The following is a 22,226-nucleotide window of genomic DNA, read 5'->3' as shown; positions in this document are numbered from 1 at the left end:
TGGCTACCCCACCATCATAAAAATCCGGTTGACAAATCCATTTTAGCTAGCCTAAAGTCACATTCCAGAAATTCGACTTAACTTTTTTCTAGGCCCACTTCATAAAATCATTTGGTTTACAATTTTGAAAATTACAAAATCAGGGTACCAAGTTACCAACCACGATAATAGATATATAAAACTATTAAGTAACAGAAATTGAATAAACTACCCTTAATTGCTCTTCAAAATGCAACATTTTTCAAAAAAAAATAAAAAATAAATCTCTATTGTTTCTTTCCAATATGAAAATGTGAACACATTAAACATCTTAATTACATTAGTATTCGTTTTCATGTACAAAAGTTATATGAGCAATCATATATTAAAAAGCAAGATATGCATATATAGTAGTTTCAAAGCAATTATTCATAGCATTGATTTGATGCATACTATTGCAGTGTACACTAATGGACTCATGTGGTTTTAAATGGGCTAATTTTGTAGGCGTATAAGAAAGCCCGAATCATGAAAAGCCCCGATATCCTGGTTCTCTAATGGACCAATTCATCATCACAAAAATATCATCACAAAATTCCATTCTATTTTAAGACACCAATTCATCAATATAAGAAAGTTTAAATTCCATTAATATGAAATTAGAAAGCTAACAGCTAACTTTACATAACAAGGCACTCTCATCAGTGTTTCTTTCAGCTCTAATCATCCCATTTACATATGTCTAGAAGAATTAAAAAATTGCATTTTCAGCCCTTCTAATTGAAGTCCAGTTTCATCCTGAACACTAAATCCAACACTTTTTAAAATCTAAATAGCACCAATCCGGCATCTTAAATTATAAATTCTAAGAAACCATATGATGCTTTATGGAAACCGGACTCATAACCGAAGGGCATAAAATGCAATTCCCCAAACAAAAATGACTAATGCATATCTCTCTTTCTATACGTGGATTAATCGTTGTCCAGATTAGCCATATGATCAGCAGACGACCGAGGAAATGGAAAGAGGGTAAGCGAAGGTATTGGCATACTGAAAAGATATCGTATGACCATTAATCAACGGCTTGCCATCGTTAACAAGGCAGTCATTATAACGAAGACGTTTAAAAAGGCGCGGGTTGATGAGGCGAGCAGAGCTGAACCATCCACAAGACACGTGGATACCGGATATGTCACCGCCAGTTGCGCAAACGTTCATGATCTCCACCGTGTAAGTAGGGATGCCATTCGGCAGAGGCGAAGTGGGGCCCTGGTTGATCACAATGTCGGCTTTTGAACATCTGTCCCCCCAAATTCTGTTCGGCTGCACCATTACTTGTCCAGCTGCTGCAGCAGAAAGTGCACATATGACAAAAACAAATATAAAACAAAAAAGTCAGAAATTAATCAATTATAGAGCTGCTTTAAGTAAATTAAAATTTTAAATGAAAAACTTTTTTGACCTTGAATTGTTTCAATATTTCATTAAATTGTATTTGTCGTTTACAAAAAAAATGAAAAATACATAATGTATACGTGTGTGGGGGTAAACGACAAAAAGCAGTGAATGATCCACTGGAATCTAACATACGTGCACCACCAGCACCATACACACAACAGAAACCGTACCCAATTATCCCGGCATATCTGAACGACGCCGTTCTGTTCCGTGGTGGTGGAGCACGGTGGAGTCGTGGAGACAAATCACAAATGACAGCTATACAATTTTAATTCACGGTTATTGAAATAATATTTCTACAGAGGTAAAAACTAAAAAGATAGAATTTAAATTTACCGTCACGATGAAGAAGAAGCCTGCGGTTGTGACCAAAAGGTTCAGTGCTTTTGAGGATTGTACGCTCTGCATTGACAGTTGTACGTCCAAATTGCGTTACGCCTATAGCAAACAATAAACATAATGAAGTTTCCATAATCGAATAATGCATCAAATATTGGAATCTGACTTATTGATATTGATTATTGAGCAAAATTAATCACAAGTTCAATGAATAACAAACCTGAAAAGAACGCAATCATTAAAATCATGAGAATTAATGCAGAAATTGCCGCCATTGCCAATGCAAAATGCTGAGTAGATGATCGTGCTGACGTCATCTAACTACCGATTACACCAGAGACGACGATATTCAATAGAAACTTCCAGAAATTGAAATAGATCTACGTTTAACCGGTGACGTCGATTTTAAACGGCAACATTCACCGTTTAACGTGATTCCGGTAAGATGTTAACAGATCTGGAGGATTTGACGGAGATCGAGAATCAATTTTTGACTGTAGATTGAACTGATGGAGTACACTCGTGCCGTACGATTAAATCACTGCATATTATGTAATAATAAGATAGTAAGAAGCATAAACATCAAATCAAATTTCAAATGCTTAAAATCAAAAGCTCTACCGCCGAATCTGAGCATAAAACTTGCTATAGTTTGACTATAATAACTCTATAAGGTCATTTCTACTGTTTTCCTAATTATTATTGCAAATATGAAGATTTTTTTATATGTAAACAGAAGTGAAACATTCATCTCTGCTATAAAACCGAGGCGGATCAAAACGGAAAGTTTTCCGACAACTAAATCACTGCAGTCTCCATGAAAACCGCCGTTTGAGATATTTTTTCATGGAAATGAACATACAGAAAAAGCATTCAAAGTTTGAAACACATACTGAATCCTGAAGAGCTGAATCAGTAAAGAGTAAGCACAAAAGCATGCAATCACAGTACATTAATAAATGTATAGAGTAACAAATATGGCAGTGTAGATTGCTGAAAGCCAGAAATTAAGGTATAAAAAATAAGGAGAATTAAAAGCTGAATGAAACCTGCTGCAAATAGTAAGTTGTGAGATTCATGGCACTTTTGAGTTTTCTGGCGATTGTGAGATAATCAGCTCCGGTAAGTGTGCGTTTGTATGGAAGTTAGAGAGAGAAACTTTTTTTAGAGAGAGGGAATGTGAAGATTAGGGTTTGAAAATCTTGTAGCGTTGTGGACGTGGGTGTTATTCTGTGTGTGTAGGAGGGAACATTTTATATGTATTAGAGGTTTTTAAATTTTAATCATAGTTTGTTTTTCTTTGCATTTTAATAAGAGTTACTAAATATAAATACTACAAAAAAAAAAAAAAAGAATAGATAAAGAATAACGATATTTCATTTTAGATAATGTACCATGTTAAAATTATCATTAAAAATATAAAACTTTATATCCTTGTTTATCTAGTTTTAGTAATTATGACAAAATAACAGTAAACTAGTAATTAGAACCCGTGTGTTGCCGGAATAAAAAATAGATGTAAAAACGATGAACTACAAAATTTATACAAAAACGTAAAACGAAAAAGAATTTCACGCGTTATAGCAAAGACGTGGCAATACTTGAAATCTTATATAAAAAGTGAAGTGCGTTGCACCGGTACCAATAAACCGAACAAAAACTAGATGTAAAAACTTTAAACAATGCACGCATGTTGCGGCGTGTTAACTTGCAAGTCAAGCGGATTTGAATTTATAAAATAATAATACTAATAACAATAGTTAAATAAGTTTATAAAGTATAGGGTTTATTAAAACTAAAAGTAAACCATAAGGGTTATATGGTACTTATACGTTACTTTGAGGGAAGATTTTACTTTTAAAAGTAGTTCAAGAGAGAAAACATAAATATTATACAATAGATACTTGTACACATAACTTCACTTGTATATATAAATAAAAACATAAATAAAATAAAATAGTGGATGTCAAATCCACTAAATGGTCTATAAATTTCACCAACCAATCAAAACACTCAAAAATTGAAAAGTAACTGTAATAATATTTGATAAATAATCATAAGAGAAAAGTTGGTACACATACATACCCAACTTAGGGGGTCTAAGAAATGGAGAAAAGTTGTGTTCACGGTTATTAGTCCATTTGATACTATTTCTACTACTTTCTAGTTTTAGAAGACAATTTATTTGAACACAACCTATTATCATCTTATTTATATGTATTAAAAAGCATTGATTGATAAATGATGAATAATAACTACGACTCCTTTAAAATGCATACACATTTTTAATTTATTAGTTTACTTAAAGCGTATGGTATCTATTCTTGCGCCAACTACACGAGGCAAACTCAGATCGCACGCAGGGACTATACCCAAAATAGACAAAACCTAACATTTAGTCCATTTTACAAACGAAATGGCGCAGGCCTAAGAAGCGCAAGCTTCTCTGCTCCAGCAGGATGATTTTGGAAAGTACATATGGTACGAATGTTAGAGCAGATAGCCAATGTGCGCACGATAGGCTGTTTCCAGCAATGCTGCACGAGGAACAATCATGCAGGAGACAAAAAGTATACAAGGATACCTACGTGTCACCAATCATTGTGTGACGATCACTGCTCCACAATCTCCATTAAACTGCTGGTGGCGGACCAGACAACAAGGACAACTACCCGGCCACGTGGATCCACTCAATGTGCGCCAATTCTTCTTTTGCCTGTAATTACAAACGGTCGTGCTCGAGGAGGCAAAGAGGATATTCCTTGTTGTCGATGTCAGGCCCAAGGCCCATCAGCTCATCTCCTTCACAACTCCCTCCTGCTATAAATAGAGAACTTCATCTCTATGTTTAAGGATCGCTCTTTTATTCTCTCACTTAATCCACACACTTTTATCATCAAAACAAGTTTTTATTCTCACGCCGGAGGATGGTTACAAGGAGAACCCCCTCTATTCTCTGCCTTGTAATGAGCTTCACGGTGTTGTGGTTGTTTTGCAGGATCGTTGCGGTAATTGAACAAGGAAGAAAAAAGATTAACCTTATTTAGACGAGACACAAATCAGAAGTTAACCCTCGAATTAACTTGGTGTTTCTTTATTTACCGTTCATTATGTTTGGAAATTTGATTGTTCGTTCTTTTTTACATAACAAAACTACATGTAGTTTTGAAATTTTCAATAAATAAATATTTGTTTACAAAATGTATTATAGATTAGCAAATCAACTTTTCCCATTAAAGTTTACTAGGAATTTTTTTTCAAATGTTATAGTATCCCAAAACATCCGAAGTAATTGAAATCTATACAAAGATTGAGACGATGAGGGAGTGATTGATGGGTAATGCATCTAATGACCGCATGCTCGTATTAAAAAGCAGGATCTGGGACCATACCCTTTCAGGACAGGAATACAGGACTCGAGAAGTTATCCAGGGATAGGAGAATGATTAATAAGTCTAGAAATTCGTATAATGAAGACTTTGATGAAAATAAAAAAGAAATAAAAGAAAATAAAAACTCACAAAAAACCATGAAAATAAATGACAACATGAAAATAATATTTGAAAGAGACCATCATATTATGGTCCTCCTGAAGTTGAATTGTATATGAGAGTTCAGATATTGTACAAATAGTGCCAACTATAAGAATCGTAGGAACAGATATGAGTTATTGATAGTTTAAATCAAAGGTTGCTGTTGATTACAAATAAAATCCTTACAAATATTAATTAGTACTAACAAGTTAGGGGTAATTTTGTAAAATTGCTAATTTATATTAAATAATATGATCTTTTATTAATGAGTATTTTAGTCATTTAGCCATTTTCCATTAAATACTAATTTCACCAAGGTTTTTTTGAACTAAAATAATTTTTATATACTTCATAATTTTTTTTAAATTATAATATAAAATCAAATATTTTTTTATCTTTAATATGAGTACAATATTGTTATACCGTTTTTATCTATAAAAGTGGCTTTTAAAAAAATGTGTTTTATAATTGTGCTAGTTATGTAGTTGGAATATGTTAATATGAAAAATGTAATGTGTTGATTTTAAATCTATACGCATGTTCTTATTTTGTTGTGTAATTCTTATGAGGATCAATATCAAAACAACTCACCCACATTAATCCCTTTTGTGCGATAAGTTCAATTCCATATAAAACCCTGTTATGCTATCAACCTCGAAGAGGAACAATAAATTGAATGCGAACAAGCTAAACAAGTTGGTGTGCGTTCAGCCTCGAAGCAAACGTCCAGTGATAATCAACAATCAGCATCATCACCACATATTTGGTAGGTAAAATATGTTATAATGCGTTTTTGTATGGGTGTATAATGTTTGAGGGTTTTTGTGTTGGGTCGGATTGTGGGTTTTGTGCTGATAAATTGTTAATTACCATAGGGTTTTGTAATGTTTGATATATTGGGAATTTTTGGTGGTCTGTGTGTTTTTCTGATGGATTTAATGTTGGTTTTGTGTTGTTAAAGTGTAAATTACCATAGATATGGGATAGATGTGTTGGTTGTTCATGTGGTGACATAGTACATGGGTGTTTGCTGATTATGTGTTAATTACAATAAAGTACAAACAAACACCAAAAGTAAATATAATCAACACATCTGTGTTAAATCTGAAAACCAAAAGTAGATTTAATCAGCACATCTGGTTGGGTGTTTGCTTCTTTTATAAGGTAAAGAGATTAATTAATTTAATTATTTTAATTAATAATTTGTTAAAATAATACTTGTAATGACCAAATTACCCCTGAGTAAAAGGACAAAACATCAATAATTTGAGGAATTTGAGCCGATTTCACTTTTGGACCAAAATGGCAACAAAACTGAAACCACAGGAACCCAGATGCAAAAGGTTTGAGATTTGGATTAAAGTGACAAAACTGCCCAAACCTCAGGGACCAAAAGGTTTGAGGTTTGAAATTTACTCATTATTTTTGATGAGTTATAAAAGGGTCAAAGGTCTAAATTACCCATAAACTAATTTTTTATTGAGGGACATTTGTCAATTATGTGTTGGTTCTTACAGTTCTTACAAACATAAGACCGTCCGTAATGGGGCGGTATGTACCGCCGGAATGCTTGATCGCGCCCCATAGCGCCCGGCCACACCGCTATGGCCGGCACTATGGGTTGGTTTTGTTGTCTCCGCGCGAAATACATAACGCTGCACAATGTTCCTCCCCCACTCACACACATATATGTATGTATAATTGAAGGGGTTATATAACCCCCTTACCACTACACTCTCTTTTGATATAAAACCACATAAAGCCCCCTCTTCACTTTTCGTGCTTTATGACTAAACATGGTGTTTGTATTTGATCTCATTCCTTGTACATGATATGATCATTAAGTTCACCTGTATGTTAATCATATTATCAGATAAACATGATAAAACGGTCTGATCCGAACCAAATGCTTACCCGACCTGCATATAACCTGGATGGACCCAAGACCAACCTCCTCTTTCCGGATCTGGTCCTAGGGCTCCAGATTTACAGTTATACAGACTCGGTCCCGGGCCAGTGTTGACCCGTTTATCACCTCTTATATTCTTTGTTGTCCCAAATAAGTTTACACTATCAACAAATAGAGCACGTGCCATAACCATGTGAAGAAATCCCAAAGATTCATATTTTTGATTAAAAAAAACAGTTTTAACCGTTTCCTTCAAGAGGGTCTAAATCTTTAGCACTTGTCAAACGAGCAGTTATCAGCTTCTGAATATAAACAAACTACTTATAGGTAAAATAGGTTGTTTGAAAGTTGTTTATCAATTTGTATACGTCAAAACACTCGAATAAATACTTATTACTTGTCTGCTTTATGTTTTTTTTGTTTCAGTTCAAAGCAATTCTAGACAATCTCTCTCTGGTTTTAAGTTTTGTTAGAGCTGACGCAAACCCGAACCCGAAAATCATGTCATACACATGAACCCGAACACGACCCGAATATTCGCGGGTTGACCCGAAGACTCCCCCGTTCAACCCGATTTTTTTATTTTTTAAACTTTTTTTTTTCCACAAATTAATATATTATAGTTAAGTTTTACTACAAAAAACATAAAGAGTAAATTGCCATTTTGGTCCCTGTGGTTTGGTCACTTTTGCAACTTTAGTCCAAAACTCAAACTTTTTGCATCTGGGTCCCTGTGGTTTCAGTTTTATTGCCATTTTGGTCCAAAAATAAAATCAGGTCATATTTGTCTTATAAGATCTTGCTATTTTGTCATTTTCCGCAGGTGCAAAATGATAATTTCTTTTTTATAAATAAATACCATATTTTATAAGACAAATATGACCTGATTTGCCCCTGAGGAAAATGACAAAATTGCAGCATTTTATAAGACAAATATGACCTGGTTTCATTTTTGGACCAAAATGGCAATAAAACTGAAACCACAGGGGACCCAGATGCAAAAAGTTTGAGTTTTGGACTAAAGTGGCAAAAGTGACCAAACCACAGGGACCAAAATGGCAGTTTACTCAAACATAAATGTCTATAGTATAATCTCATTTAAATTACAAAATCTTATATTAATTTCTCTTTTATAGTATCCGAACCCGTTTACACTAAACCCAAACCCGCAATTTTGTGTTAGGTTCGTGTCGTTTCCAGGTCGTGTCAGAAATTCACACCCCTACAGTCATTATTCATTTTTGCTTCTCTTAAAAAAGCATAATAACTTTAATAACCAAACTTAACATCATAACTTGTATTCAGTATAATAAATATTACAAACACTCAGCAAGAATAATCAAGCTTTAAACCAAGATGTTATGTCACAACAAATTTCATCCGAACCAATCTCGACTGTTACTGATGTCTGATTGCCGCATTATTCTACATGAATGCTAATATAATTCGGATAAATAATGACAAAACGACATCGTTATTTATCCTCAACAGATACTACCATAGCCATATTACACTACGAAAAACCACACAGCAGTTTGAAATCATGGGAAAATGCGCTAAGGACCAACAAACGTAAACATAGTAACATACCTGATTAAGCTTAAATCAGGCAACCAACTAACCGACCAACAAAACAAATCTTTAAAGCTGTCGAAGAACCTTTTCAGCAGCGTCTATTGTTTGTTGAATATCCTGATCGGTATGTGCTAAGCTGGTAAACCCAGCTTCAAATTGAGAAGGAGCAAAATAAACACCTTCTTCCAACATTCCTCTATAGAATTTCGCGAATTTAGCAGTATCGCTCTTTTTTGCATCCTCGAAATTATAAACCGGCCCGTCTGTAAAAAAGAAACCAAACATTCCGCTTATATATCCTCCACTAATAGCATGCCCGGCTTTCTTTCCAACGTTTAAAATTCCATTAATAAGTTGGTTTGTAACTCTATCCAAATGTTCGTATGTTCCCGATCCTTGAAGCCGTTTAAGCGTATGGATGCCAGCTGTCATAGCAAGCGGGTTCCCACTTAACGTCCCGGCTTGGTACATGGGTCCCGCAGGCGCCACCATCTCCATAATATCCCGTCTTCCACCATAAGCACCCACCGGAAGCCCACCACCGATGATCTTTCCCAATGTGGTCAAGTCCGGAGTTATACCAAAATACTCCTGGGCCCCACCATAAGCCAGACGGAACCCCGTCATAACTTCGTCAAATATCAAAAGGGAATCGTTTTCTTTAGTGATTTCACGGAGGAAACTCAAGAACTCGGGTTTCGGTGTAATGAAACCCGCGTTCCCAACCACGGGCTCGAGTATAACGGCAGCGATTTCTCCTTTATTGGTATTGAATAATTCCTTAATCGTTTCAATGTCGTTGTAGGGTGACGTTAAGGTGTCTGTAGTGGCTGCTTTTGGAACACCAGGAGAATCGGGAAGTCCAAGAGTCGCAACACCACTTCCCGCTTTGACAAGAAACGGATCTGCGTGACCATGGTAACAACCTTCGAACTTTATGATCTTTTGTCTGTTGGTGTAAGCACGAGCAAGCCGGAGCACACCCATGCACGCTTCCGTCCCAGAGTTAACAAACCTAACCATTTCTATACTGGGTACAGCCGAGATTACCATCTCAGCTAGCGTATTTTCTAGAAGACATGGTGCACCGAAGCTGGTTCCCTTTTTCATGGTTTCAGCCAAGGCTGCAAGCACCTCATCGTCTGCGTGACCAATGATTGCCGGTCCCCATGAACCGACATAATCTATGTAGTCATTTCCGTCAATGTCACGTATGTGAGACCCCTTGACCGAATCAAATATAATAGGTTGACCGCCAACCGATTTGAACGCGCGTACTGGCGAATTCACACCTCCTGGCATCAACTCCTGGCAACAGAAATAAGCAAAAGGAAAGCAACTCAAATCAATATACGTATGTAGATATTTGTAGGATATCAAGAACAGAATAATACTCGTTTGAATACGAACAAACAATAAGACACAGATTGTGGTTAAACGAATAATGATTTCGATTAACTTGGTGCCTAACGATAATCCTGCAATGTTCAAACAATATACATGACAGTTTGGCAGTTAATCAACAACCGTTAAATGGCTGTTAACAAATACCAACTGCAACTGTCTTGACCTAACCGTCATTAACTAACTTATTACATAGATTACATACGAAATAGTGTTCGGGAAGAAAAGTAATAACATAATGTTTATAATCTTCAACAATGTTTTCACACAGTAATCTCAAATAATATTCATAGTATTCATGGCAGCAAAAATGATTCATAAATCCTTTAACTAGGGTTTCAAAATTGAACTTATCTTGCAAAGCAAAATTGTTATTCGGAACAAGAATATGAGTATTTCAATTTAATTATACTAAACTAGTAAACTAAATTGAAATATAATACAATCTGTACAACAGCTAATTGCAAAAATTAATAAAATATTAAAGAACAAAATTAACATGAAACTGCAATTACGATCCTAAAACAAAGCAATCAAGTATGTGTTTAACAAAAATCAGATCGTACAAATGCAAATAAACAAATAAAAGTGAATATGTTACCTTGGCGGCGTTAAAAGCGTCTTCAGAGTTTTTAAGGGTGAAATTCTTCTTCTTTTCGTCAACGGAAACGGTCATTTTGACGGAGGATGCACAGCAGCGGGTAGCAGATCGGCAAACGGCAGATGCGTGAGTTGGTCTCTCGGTCAACTTTGACGGCCACGATAACCCTATGCCTGCCATTTCGTTTCTGCTTCTCTGTGAACGGAAACTGTTAAAACGCTATTTGACGTTGAAGATAAGAAAAGCTGTAGAGTAATCCGTTGAATATATTATACTAGTAGATGCGTCGCCCGCGTTGCGGAGCGATGGCCGAATAATTCTCAATCAATTAAATATAATTTTGCTATGAGAAAAAAAACGATGATAAGACGGTAATTTTGGGCTCAGGGCAAAACTGTAATTTTTCAGGACTAATGAGCCAGTGTTAGGCAGCTAGAGTTATGCGCCGCCCACATTGCGGGACGCTAAACCGAGTATTTCTTAGGTTAATAACATGTACGCCTTTATGTCGGTTAGTTATACATGCTACCTATAACACGATATGAAAAAAGATACATCAAGTTGACCAATTAAAGAAAAACAGTACCATAGTTATGAAAAAATTAATTAAAACGATGACAAGCGTGTAATTTAGTAGTATTTAGCTGCGGGCGAAATCGTAATTTTTAGCTGAGGGCAAAATCGTAATTTTAAACTGGGAACCAAATCGTAATTTGGCAGGACTCTAGCTGAGGGCAAAACCATATTTTTATTTTGAACTGAGGACAAAAGTGTATTTTTTAACTGAGGGCAAAATCGTAAATTTAAGCTAGGACAAAAGCAAAATTTTATTTTGAATCGAGGTCGAAATTGTAATTTTACATCTGGGATAAAATTGTAATTTATCATCACCTATAAATAACTATTATATGAAAAAAGAAAAAAAAAAACAAAATTCAAGTGCCGCAAAAGTGGCCAATCATTTCATACAACTGTTGTCTGACGTCATCTCAACTTGAGATTGTATATGTTGAGAATGCTTGTTTGATTAACCGGTAGCGGGTATGCCCTTATGTACAAATTTGGTCCACTAGTTTCGTTCTTTGCGCTTTTGACCCATATTTAACAATGCTAGACAAAAAAAAGATATCTGATTGTAAGAACCTAAGAGCATGAGGTGTGGAGGGGCTTAGATTAGGGTTAGCGGTATTGCTTAACAGTTGACACGTGGTAGATGTAGGCTTGATCAGTCCACACCTAAAAAAGTGGAATGTAAAAGGGGCGTGACCAAGCCAGCATTGGGGTGCTATGTGTTTTTTTTAAGTTGAACAATTATATAAAAAAACACAATTTATATTAATTTAAAAAAAATAGATAAAACAATCCTAAAAAATAAAAACCTACTTATTAAATCCTAAAAAAAACTACTTCTTAAATCCTAAAAAAAACTACAGAGTACGATAAATATTAAAGTGGACAACCCACTTAAAATCCGTATTCTCATCGTGCATGTACTCGATCTCGCGATTTCGAGTCGATCGTCGTGGGTCAAGTCGCCGCAGGGACACGGTCGAAGCAAGCTTTGAGGCGATCCAACTTCGGTTTGAGCTCACGCCATTTGTGTTGACACGTGTTTAAGTTGTGACGTGTGTTGCCAACATGTTGTTGGTATTATTGAAACGCTCGACCCTAATACGCGGTTTGACCGCGTTGTAAAGTACGTTGTGCATCGACAATTGATGTAACAAGTGTGATTTCTTCCTCTTCGGTCCAATGCACCATGTTCGGTTTTTTTTTTTTTTTTTTTTTTTTGGGTGTGGGTGAAGAAGAAGGAGAAAATATGGTTTGGGGTTGGGTATTCACATATATTAAACGTGTTTTTTTTTTTAAAAAAAAATTGGTTTGGCATAGCCGCTACCCCCAATGGCTTGAACCAACCAACCACAGCCCGTCATGTCACCCAGCCCCCCGACCCTAGTGGTGGTCACATGCATTTAAGTTCCACCTATGGTGGGCCCGGATGAGTTTTCCCCTCCAGGTCTCAAGTTCAAGTATGGGTGATAGAGGTTTCACATTGAGGGGTTTAAATTGGGGATCTATTGTGCGAGAGGCTCTCTAGCGTGGACCCGGTTAAGACAACGTATGCTAGACCTCCGGACATTCACGAATAATTCACACCTTTAAAACATGTATTTCAACCTAACCCCTAATTTACTACATCTACATTCTCAAGATGCGGTAATAGTGCTTTTCAATGATTGGGTTAAATGGGCGGTAAAAAAATAGTGTCTGGCAGCTGTCTGGCACTTCTCTATTGGCCCAACAAATTTACGATTTTATCCCTTTTTAAAATTACGATTTTGCCATTACTTTAAAATTATGTTTTTACCCCAACTTAAAAATAAATTCACGCTTTTGCTCCCAGCTAAAAATTTCAATTTTGCCCTCGGTTAAAAATTACGATTTTGCTCCGTTTAAATTTACAATTTTGCCATTAGTTTTTTCCCCTTAAAATTACGATTTTGCCATCAGTTCAAAGTTATGTTTTTACCCCCGCTTAAAAATAAATTTACGCTTTTGCTCCCAGCTAAAAATTTCAATTTTCCCATCGGTTCAAAATTATGATTTTGCCCCTTTTAAATTTACAGTTTTGCCATTAGTTTTTTTTCTCACAATCAAGTTACGGTTTTGCCCTCAATTTAAATTTACATTTTTCCATCGTTTTTTGTTTGTTTTCCTGTTTAAATTACAATTTTACCCCCAGTGTAAAATTACAGTCATGCCGGCAGCTGCCTGGCACTCTCCCATTGGTCCATTTAATTTACGATTTTATCCCTGAATTAAAATTATGATTTCGCCCTCAGTTCAAAATAACGTTTTTCCCATCGTTTTAGTTTTTATAGCAAAACTATAAAAGTTTTTTGTTTTTATCGGTTGACTCCATTTAATTTTTTTCGTGCCAAAGAGCTGCCTAACACTCGCTCATTAGTCCTGAAAAATTACAGTTTTGCCCTGGGCCGAAAATTACGGTCTTATCATCGTTTTAGTTTTTTTGTAGCAAAATTATAGTAGTGTTATTTAATTGATTGAGAATTATTCGGCCATCGCCCGACAACGCGGTAGAGGCATCAACTAGTTTATAACAATTTCATATTTTTGATAAGTTCAAGTGTGTAACAAGTTTAAAATATTATTTAAAGTAAACTGCATTTTTTGAGTCCTTGTGGTAAAAGGCAAGTGACACATTTAGTCCCTATTTAAACAAAACGTATGGTTAAGTCTTCACTCTCCAGGTTTTCCAAAAGCCATCAACGTACCCCCTTTGTCAAGTCAATATCAGTTTAACCGTTGATGAGAAGGGTATTTTGGTAAACCACCGCCAATATCATTCTTTTTAAACCCTAAAAAGTTAAATAAACATAAACTGCACCCACTCTTGTTTGTTGTTCAATCATAGGACAAAGAAACATCTCTCACAATAAACATAAACTGCATCAACTTAAACCAAAGGTTATTTCGATCATCAAACATTAGAACAAATTTGCTCATAGTCGATATTGGGGATCATAAGGGCTAGGCAAGCTTTCTGGAATAATGGGTTTGCCGGTGAACGGGTCAAACTTGAAAGGTTGACCAGTAAACGGGTCAAATCTCATAAGGTTAACTACTAATAATAAAATAATTTGAGAAATCCATCTCCCATCAAAATATACAATTTCCTTTCACAAAAATAACTTAAAACATACAAACTTTTGTTTACTATTAACTTAACTTTGTATAAACCTAATCTAAGCTAAATCTAACGATCACAACGATAAAGCTTAAACATACTGTGAAACGTGTTTATACCAGATATAAGATTATTCCAAATTACTTTAATGGACTTTGTATTCTTTACTAACATAGTAACATTATATGTATTTAAAGTGATGGTATAAGCAGTGTTCTTTATATCAAGTTTCAATTTCATTCGCTCTTAAACTAAACTTGGTATTGAAACAAATAAGAAAAAAATTATTTTTATATATTGGTTACTGAAAGCCCAATTAAATCAGTGATTCAACTCAACAATAACAATACACTATAAGATATAATATCTGGTCAGCTACTCAATACATAATCCATATCGATTACACCGCAAATAGTTGGATCAAAATTGGCAATTGATATGAACAAGTAGACAGAACTGCATCTTTCTGTTCATACCTTTTCATCTTGTTTGGGTTGAATATCTATTCATAGTTTACTTTACCAGACCATCTCCACTTCGTTTCTCCAACAACGATTCAAGAAACGCAGAGCAAAGCTTGGTGAGAGGAGGTAGACTATGCGACGGCCCACTAAAGATAGTCTCCCATGGTCTTTCCGAAGGCGTTACAGTCTCTGCAGATGCTTCGATTGCGTTCAACTTGAACTCTGGTAGCTTCCCATAGATAGATGCATAGCCACTTTGACCTATCAAAAATATCATGCAATTAGAAAAAAAAAAACTCGAATTACTAATAATTTAACCTTGTTTGTTGACTAAGTCAAACCTGTCACTTCCAAGCTGGGCACACTGTCTGTGTGTCTGACTTTCCGTTCTTGCGTCTCTAAACCATGTGGGTTAAAAATCGCATACTCATGATCACCGTTTACGTACGCAAGCAAACCCGAGCCTGGGTTATCGTTTTCATCCATGTTATCATCTAGGGATCTACTTTGAATAAATGCAAGCCCTCCTCCCTTTGCCTGCATCATACCGCACAAAAATTAGAAACTTAATTATAGTCCAACACCGTTTGTTTATAATAATAATATGCTTACCTTCGTCACAAACCATGACGCAACCGCAACAGGTTCTCCAGCGTTGAAAAGTAAAATAGCCCCATCGGCGTTGTGGGATGTTGCCACCTCAGCATTCGATGGCTCGGGAAGAAGAACAAGAACAGCGAAATGGGAATCTTTATCGGAACTTGCAATAGCTGGCATATAATTTACACATGTAAGAGATTAAGTATAAGGTTTGCATTATTAATTAAAGAGCAAAATGCCATTTTCATCTCTGAGGTTTGGCCATTCGTCCAAAGGTTTGTTTTTCCACATCTGGATCCAAAAGGTTTGAAATCTTGCCATTTTCATCCGGCTCGTTAACTCCATCCATTTTTCTCTGTTAAGTCAGGGGTATTTCCGTCTTATTGTTAACTTAAAGGGCAATTCGATCTTTTCCACCTTATGTAAAAAACCGAATACCCATGAAAAAAACTGAATTGCTCTTTAAGTTCACAAAAAGACAAAAATACCCGACTTAACAAAAAAAATGGAAAAATTTCAAACCTTTTGGGTCCAGATGCGGAAAAACAAACCTTTGGACAGAAGTCGCAAAACTGGCCAAACCTCAGGGACGAAAATGGCAGTTTACTCTTAATTCATGCGTTAATAAAGAAGACCTTCTACGTGAAGCTTGTACGACCAGGATACCGACAGCTTCGACATATCCCAAACAGAAAGCTGCGGATTTGCACCGTGTGACGCAGATGCAAGAAACCCCGAATCTCCAATAAATGAAAGATTTCCAATTGGCTGCAAAATTAAAGACGATATTTATAAAGAGAAAACGAGAGTATCACAGAGTTAACACAAAAGCTGCAGGTCTCACCTCACGAGTAGATCCGATCACAGCTACAAGAACATTCTTCTCTGGGTCCCACAACGTGACGACAGTTTCTGCGGCAACCGCCAATACAGAACCGTCGTTTGAAAATGCAGCAGCCGTCATAGGTTTCTTCTGGTATGAACCAACAGCATGACATGCCCATCTAGTCCTTTGAATCAACTTATCATTCGGTTGAATATCATGATTGCTAACCCAAACCTGCATGATCATAAAACAATTATAAAAATCCCGCTTCACAATTTTCTAATACACAGAAATAAATATAAAATAAAGAGTAAAATGCCATTTTTGTCCCTGAGGTTTGGCCACTTTTGCGACTTTCGTCCAAAGGTTCGTTTTTTCGCATCAGGATCCAAAAAGTTTGAAATCTTGCCATTTTCATCTGGTTAGTTAACTCCATCCATTTGACTCTATTAAGTCAGGGGCATTTCCGTCTTTTTGGTTAACTAAAAGGGCAATTCGGGCCTTTTCAGTCTTTTTACATAAAGTGAAAAAAACCGAATTGTCCATTAAGTTCACAAAAAAGACAGAAATACCCATGACTTAACGAAGAAAATGGATAGAGTTAACGAGCCAGATGAAAATAGCAAGATTTCAAACCTTTTGGATCCAGATGCGGAAAAACAAACCTTTGAACAAAAGTCGCAAAACTGGTCAAACCTCTGCGAAGAAAATGACATATTACTCTAAATATAGAAAAACAAAAAAACTTCTCATGTTACCTTGAAGTCACCACCATAAGAAGCACTGGCAGCCATGCAACGAGTAGGGTGAAAAGCAACCGCAGAAACACCAGCATCCCTGTAAAGCATTGTAAGTTTATGTAACGTCACAGGTCACTACTGGCAATATTAAAGAGAATCAAATAGAGATAAAGGAAACCTATGTGGCTCATATATAATGGTAGACAAGTTATAATCATTGTTTTGGGATCGGCGATCCCAAAACTTAAGTGTTACAAAGCCTCCAATTCCTTCTTCAGCCATTCGGGTTTCAACAGTACACATCACAGAGCCATCAAATGAAAGTGCAACTAGATTCAAAATCATCTACAATAACGAAATAAGCGTATTTAGATACTGATGGTGTTCTCGATTGTATTACTTGTACAAAATAAAAATCTTAACTTAAATTTTATATTCAAATTACCGTGACATCATCGCTTGGTTGATGATTTCTTTCACATACCTGAACCTGCAAAATGAAAGTTAAAAAAATGAGTTAGCAAGACTTACTTGTGGTTATAAAAGATACAAAAAGTTTTACAAAACAAAGTCTTCAATGATGGCTATGGTTATAAACCGAATTCTTGCACGCGTTCTAGTTTTGAAAACTACTTTTAGATACGTATTTTTATCGACACATAACAGAAGAAAATGGTAAGAAAAAACTAATGAGCGGTTATAAACAATACAAAATATACTGTGTACCTCTGATATTTCACGATCATCAAACAAACTGTAGAATTGAATACAATAATTCTCTGTACGAACAGCAACCAATCCCGCAGTACGGTCAAACACAAAGTCGTTACATGACCCTCTAAACATATCTGGGACAGGAGTAGGAAGCTACAAAATACATGAACAGACTTGAGCTTTTACACCAGTTAAGTCTCAAACATCAAGAAAACATGTCTGATTAACAGCAAACCTTAATCCCAGAAATCGACTTCAATATCTCCATTCGTGGCATTTTTAGAATATGAATCCGATTATCTGCACAGGATATCTGAAAAAACATCAGTAAGAGATAGTTCAATACAAAATAAAAATTTTAAAAATTTGGAGTAAATTACGTTTTTGGCCCCTGTGGTTATATCACTTTTACTATATTAGCCTAAAATAAGAATTTTTAACATATCTGCCCCCATGGTGTCTATAACTAACCATTTTGGCCCCTAAGTCTAACCATTTTGGCCCCCATAGTCTCTATAACTAACCATTTTGGCCCCCATGATCTCTAGACTTAGGGGTCAGTTATAGAGACCATGGGGGCAACTATGTTAAAAATTCTTATTTTGGGCTAATATAGTAAAAGTTATATAACCATAGGGGCCAAAAACGTAATTTACTCAAAAAATTGTCTTACTGATGAAAGAGAAGAGTCTGGTGAAGACGTAAAACTAAGAAGTGGTGTTCCTATTCTCGGTAAGAATTTCTTCTTTCCGGTATCTAGCTGCCAACCCACAAGAACTCCTTCTTTACCACCTATGATTTAACGAGTTGCGTTAACATTAGTATAAGTGTATAACCATAATCAAATATTCAAATGTATAAAATAAACATAAAGTTTATCTTTTTCCGTTACCCGAAAACAAATAAGCGCCATCTGAAGAAAAATACAAGACTTTGACCTCTGAAGAATGCCAGTGCCACGTAGTGCAAGAATCGGCATCACCTTCACCCCTAACACCGGGTTTATCATCTTCATCCTTTGAAACTTTTTCATTTTCTAAATCCTTATCGGCAAATGTCTTATCACCGAAACCTCTCCACACTAAAATTCTCCCAGTCGCATCGCCAGCTGCCACAATCCTGTCCGTAGGATGAAATGCAATACAGCTCAGATTCTTGGTGTGTGTGAGTTTTATGTTCCGGTGACTAATGTTCTTGCCGTCTTTTGTCGGTACTTCCCATACCCGAATCTTGCGTTTTTCATGAACTCCAAAGTATTTTCCGTTTGATGAAATTGTTATTTTCTCAGGTTTTTTAGTCTGTGATAGTTAAAAACACAGAGAAAATTAACTAAAGCACTAATAGTTGCAAACAGTATATATGAAAGTTATTGCGAGGGACCCACCTCTGACAATATCGCTCCACGAACCAAGCGAGACTTGGATAAATTACACTTTCGGATCTGTCCTCTTAAATTTCTTTGCTTATTTTGTTCGGTTTTGGTATCTTCCACAGAGATATAAGCATAAGTATCAGGTTGTGTTTCGCTATTCTCTGACTGACGATCGAGAAAAGATGGAATTACCTGAAAATCAAAGTTAATGATGTTATGATTCTCGTTACATGACTAACAACTTTAAGCTATAAAATATCAGCTGTTAAAACGTAAAGAGAATCTTATCAACCAATATCGAAGGGCAAAAATGTTTATTATACACATTATGTTAGCTTCATGATGAACACATTATTTAAAGACAGATAAGTTTATATTATTTGACCACTTTCAAAACTAATAAGCATGGTTGTAGCTGTAACTTGTAAAAATCCCGACTAGTCTCCGATTAGGTGCCGATTAATCACTAATCGGAGTTTCACCGATTAATGGCCGATTTATCGCTAGGCGGTCAATGGCGGTCCTATTCTGGCCAAACGCCGGCCAAATTTCGACCAAACCTTATAAATTCCTTCCAAATACTTTAAAAAAAAAATGGTCAATGAGGGGTTAAAACATGTCTACTTTAAAAAAACTACATATAAAAGTGTGTGTGTGTATATGTAACTAAAAATTACATATAAAAATCTCAATCCGATTAATCCCTGTTAATCCCGATTAATCGCTACCACACCGCCCGACTAGCGCCTAGCGATTCTTACAACACTAACAAATCACAGAAATTACCATTGAATAGACTGGAAGCTGAATATCTACAGTTTTAATCAGCTCAGAGACCGAGAAATCCCAATATCTGATAGTGCCATCGAGTGAAGTGGTCCAGCAGTAACATAAAAGTGCGTTTGCAGGCGTGGATGAGGGTACAACTATCACAGATGTCACTAGTGCAGTATGACCTTCCAAATCTGCTACCTGTTATAAACGAAAACAAACATCGTTAATATTGCAGCACGCTCGTTAAATGCTTCAACAATACATAGCACAAAAACATGATGAAGAAAAAAAACTGTCAATGAGAGAACGAACCTGTAAACCAGTGTCGGTGCTGAAAACGGAAACCGTGTTTCCTGTGCAAACCAGAAGCTTCTTTGCATCGTTTGAAAACGCAGGCGGTGAAGACACAAAGCTTTTTCCTCCACGTATCATCTCTATAACTGTAGAGATTAAAAAAATCTGTAACAATTAGGGTTCATGATGTTTAATTGCTTATAACAGACACATATGTTGCCTGAAACTCTCATTTAATCACTGCTACAAACAAATATTGTATTTGAGTAAAATAACCTAATGGCCGGTTACATTCAACTAGAAATAAATTGCGTTATTCTCTTCTGGTTCAAGCAACCAATGATAACTCACAGTGTTCTCTAATCAGCTGCGATTGTAAAACCCTAGTGGAAAACTACCTTGTGATTTTTCAGAAATAATATCCAAAAATTTGGTAAAAATTGGCGAAAACTAGAAACAAATATAAATTAAAAAATGAAAGGTAACCTGGTTGATGCTGCAACGGACTGCCGGACCCAAAGTTGTTGGTAAGCGGCGGGGTGGTATCGGAGTGGTGTGGTGTGGTGTCTCTGTTTTTGAGTAAGAGGGGAGAAGGGTTTAACGTGTCGTCTAAACCTCCGCCACTCAGCGCGTTTGATTACATGACGAACCTAGCAGTCCATGGTCCAGGCCCAATCAGCCCATCATATTGAGTTTGGTCCATATGTTTTTGGTATTTGGGACTAGAGGTGCACGGGTATTTTTAATAACAGGTTTCGGTTTCAGTTTCTTGTTTTTTGTTTCAATAGTTGGAACTGGTTATTGCTATAATCGGTTTGGTTTTGGTTCTGGTTCTGTTTCTGATTCTTGTTATTTGACTAAAAAATCATATCCTATGTGCCCTGTTCCAAGTAGGGTTCGGTTCCGGTTCTTAACATACCTATTCGGGTTTTGTATATCCTCATTTCTGAGTTTTTCGGTACCTTATTTTCAGGGTTCTTTAATATTCTATTGCATTTTTCTTATCCTGTTTCTCGTCTTTTTGTTTATTATTATTATTAAATATCCATTGTATAATGTAAAAATAAAATAAAATAAATACACTAACATAAATTTAAAAAGATAGATAATATAATTATATATCGGGTATAATCGGTTCCGGTTCCGGTTCTTATCGGGTATAATCGGTTCCGGTTCTGGTTCTTGTCTGGTTTCGGGTATGATTGGTTCTGGTTTCGGTTCCAGGTATTGAGATCAAAATGCATAAGCTATCTATGCCCGTAGGTAGGGTCGGTTTCTTGTATAGAATACCCAAGTATTAATAAAACCGGTTTCGGGTTTTTTTACAAAGTCTGATTTTTTTTTTTGCACCTCTAAGTTGATCTTTTATAAAGTTTGGGTTCATGAATAGGTTATGAGAAGTTACTCCCTGATTGAACTTCTACTTTAGAACATTTATAAAAATATCGGTTTAGGCCAATGGTAGCGTAAGCATAGGTTGGTTTACGTTTTAACATAAAAAAATTCCATAAATAAGTTCGGTCAAATATAATACATTTTCGTGCTTATTTTTATGTACATTTTTAGTTGGTCTAAGTTTTAACACTTTTTTTCGGAACCCCATGGCAACGCGCAGGCCCATTTACCGGGTTTTTTTTTCATCAAACTCTAACATGTTCTACATTAAACATGCATATTTAGTTTTATTCATCCTATGATTGTTTATGTTTATAAACCATATAATACATAGTTAGGAACTTCCCAAAACTAAATTTGACCACCAACTTGAGTCCATAATCACCATTTTTTTCATAATCATTCAATTAAGCACAAAGTTCACTACAACACCCTATCTTTGTTCAAATTTGACCGATTCAAACTAAAAAGCAACTACAAACATGCACTTATACTTGTAAAATGAACAAAGATAGACACTTCTCACATTTAGGACTT

At 35.8% G+C, this 22,226-nt stretch overlaps 3 protein-coding genes across 4 annotated transcripts; all 3 read right to left on the bottom strand.

Annotated features, from left to right (window-relative positions):
* Positions 1-598: 598 nt before the first annotated feature.
* LOC110875070 (TPD1 protein homolog 1) lies at positions 599-3,023 on the bottom strand. Of its 2 annotated transcripts, none has more exons than XM_022123313.1 (4): positions 2,829-3,023; positions 2,000-2,320; positions 1,777-1,878; positions 599-1,328 (listed from the first exon to the last, which is right to left on the bottom strand). In XM_022123313.1, exons 2-4 carry the CDS (start codon positions 2,094-2,096, stop codon positions 982-984), a joined length of 546 nt encoding a protein of 181 aa, XP_021979005.1. In that variant the 5' UTR covers positions 2,097-2,320; positions 2,829-3,023; the 3' UTR covers positions 599-981. The 2 variants fall into 2 exon arrangements, with proteins under 2 accessions (XP_021979005.1, XP_021979006.1); XM_022123314.1 differs by having other exon boundaries at positions 599-1,325.
* Positions 3,024-8,485: 5,462 nt separating this feature from the next.
* On the bottom strand, positions 8,486-11,078 carry LOC110879944 (glutamate-1-semialdehyde 2,1-aminomutase, chloroplastic). The gene is made up of 2 exons (XM_022128495.2): positions 10,802-11,078; positions 8,486-10,104 (listed from the first exon to the last, which is right to left on the bottom strand). The coding sequence occupies exons 1-2, from the start codon at positions 10,979-10,981 to the stop codon at positions 8,863-8,865; spliced, it is 1,422 nt and encodes a 473-aa protein (XP_021984187.1). The 5' UTR covers positions 10,982-11,078; the 3' UTR covers positions 8,486-8,862.
* A 3,733-nt stretch (positions 11,079-14,811) lies between these two features.
* Positions 14,812-20,931, bottom strand: LOC110879943 (WD repeat-containing protein 75). Its single transcript, XM_022128494.2, has 16 exons — positions 20,781-20,931; positions 20,313-20,440; positions 20,013-20,198; positions 19,239-19,418; positions 18,747-19,152; positions 18,528-18,646; positions 18,090-18,167; positions 17,867-18,007; positions 17,586-17,630; positions 17,319-17,485; positions 17,159-17,237; positions 16,419-16,634; positions 16,210-16,342; positions 15,587-15,744; positions 15,316-15,511; positions 14,812-15,235 (listed from the first exon to the last, which is right to left on the bottom strand). Exons 2-16 carry the CDS (start codon positions 20,430-20,432, stop codon positions 15,024-15,026), a joined length of 2,436 nt encoding a protein of 811 aa, XP_021984186.1. The 5' UTR covers positions 20,433-20,440; positions 20,781-20,931; the 3' UTR covers positions 14,812-15,023.
* Positions 20,932-22,226: the final 1,295 nt, after the last annotated feature.

This window comes from Helianthus annuus, chromosome 9, assembly GCF_002127325.2.
Source record: "Helianthus annuus cultivar XRQ/B chromosome 9, HanXRQr2.0-SUNRISE, whole genome shotgun sequence".
Taxonomy (NCBI): Eukaryota; Viridiplantae; Streptophyta; class Magnoliopsida; order Asterales; family Asteraceae; genus Helianthus; species Helianthus annuus.
Note: the sequence above shows the minus strand (reverse complement) of the source record. Positions and strands in the feature narration are given on the sequence as shown.